This window comes from Buceros rhinoceros, unplaced genomic scaffold (assembly GCF_000710305.1).
Source record: "Buceros rhinoceros silvestris isolate BGI_N320 unplaced genomic scaffold, ASM71030v1 scaffold20644, whole genome shotgun sequence".
Taxonomy (NCBI): domain Eukaryota; kingdom Metazoa; phylum Chordata; class Aves; order Bucerotiformes; family Bucerotidae; genus Buceros; species Buceros rhinoceros.
In genome coordinates, this window is record NW_010406725.1 from 1 (window position 1) to 235 (window position 235).

Below are 235 nucleotides of genomic sequence, written 5' to 3' on the forward strand. Positions count from 1 at the left end.
CAGCTGCTCAGAGACCCGAGGCCGTCACCCCCGCGTGCCCACACCGTACCTGAAGGTAGCTGTTGCCGGCAGGGTCGTCCATGATGAAGCGCACCTTCCTCCTCCCCTCGATGATCTGCAGAGAGCGCCCAGGCGTCAGGGCCCCTCCTAACCCCTGCTGCCGCACACGGAGGAGGAGGAGGAGCCCGCTCACCTCCTGCAGCTTCCCCACGAACTCCCGCAGCTTCTCCGTCTT

The 235-nt window shown here is 66.4% G+C and overlaps 1 protein-coding gene across 1 annotated transcript in view; it reads right to left on the minus strand.

Moving 5' to 3' along the window:
* Window positions 1–49: 49 nt before the first annotated feature.
* The window catches only part of ZPR1 (ZPR1 zinc finger), a gene marked incomplete at both ends in the record, with an annotated part of 698 nt that continues 512 nt past the window's right edge, over window positions 50–235 (minus strand). The window contains 2 exons of the mRNA XM_010134242.1: window positions 50–115; window positions 194–232. Coding sequence (XP_010132544.1) covers window positions 50–115; window positions 194–232 — 105 coding nt within the window. The remainder of the gene's footprint in view (window positions 116–193; window positions 233–235) is intronic.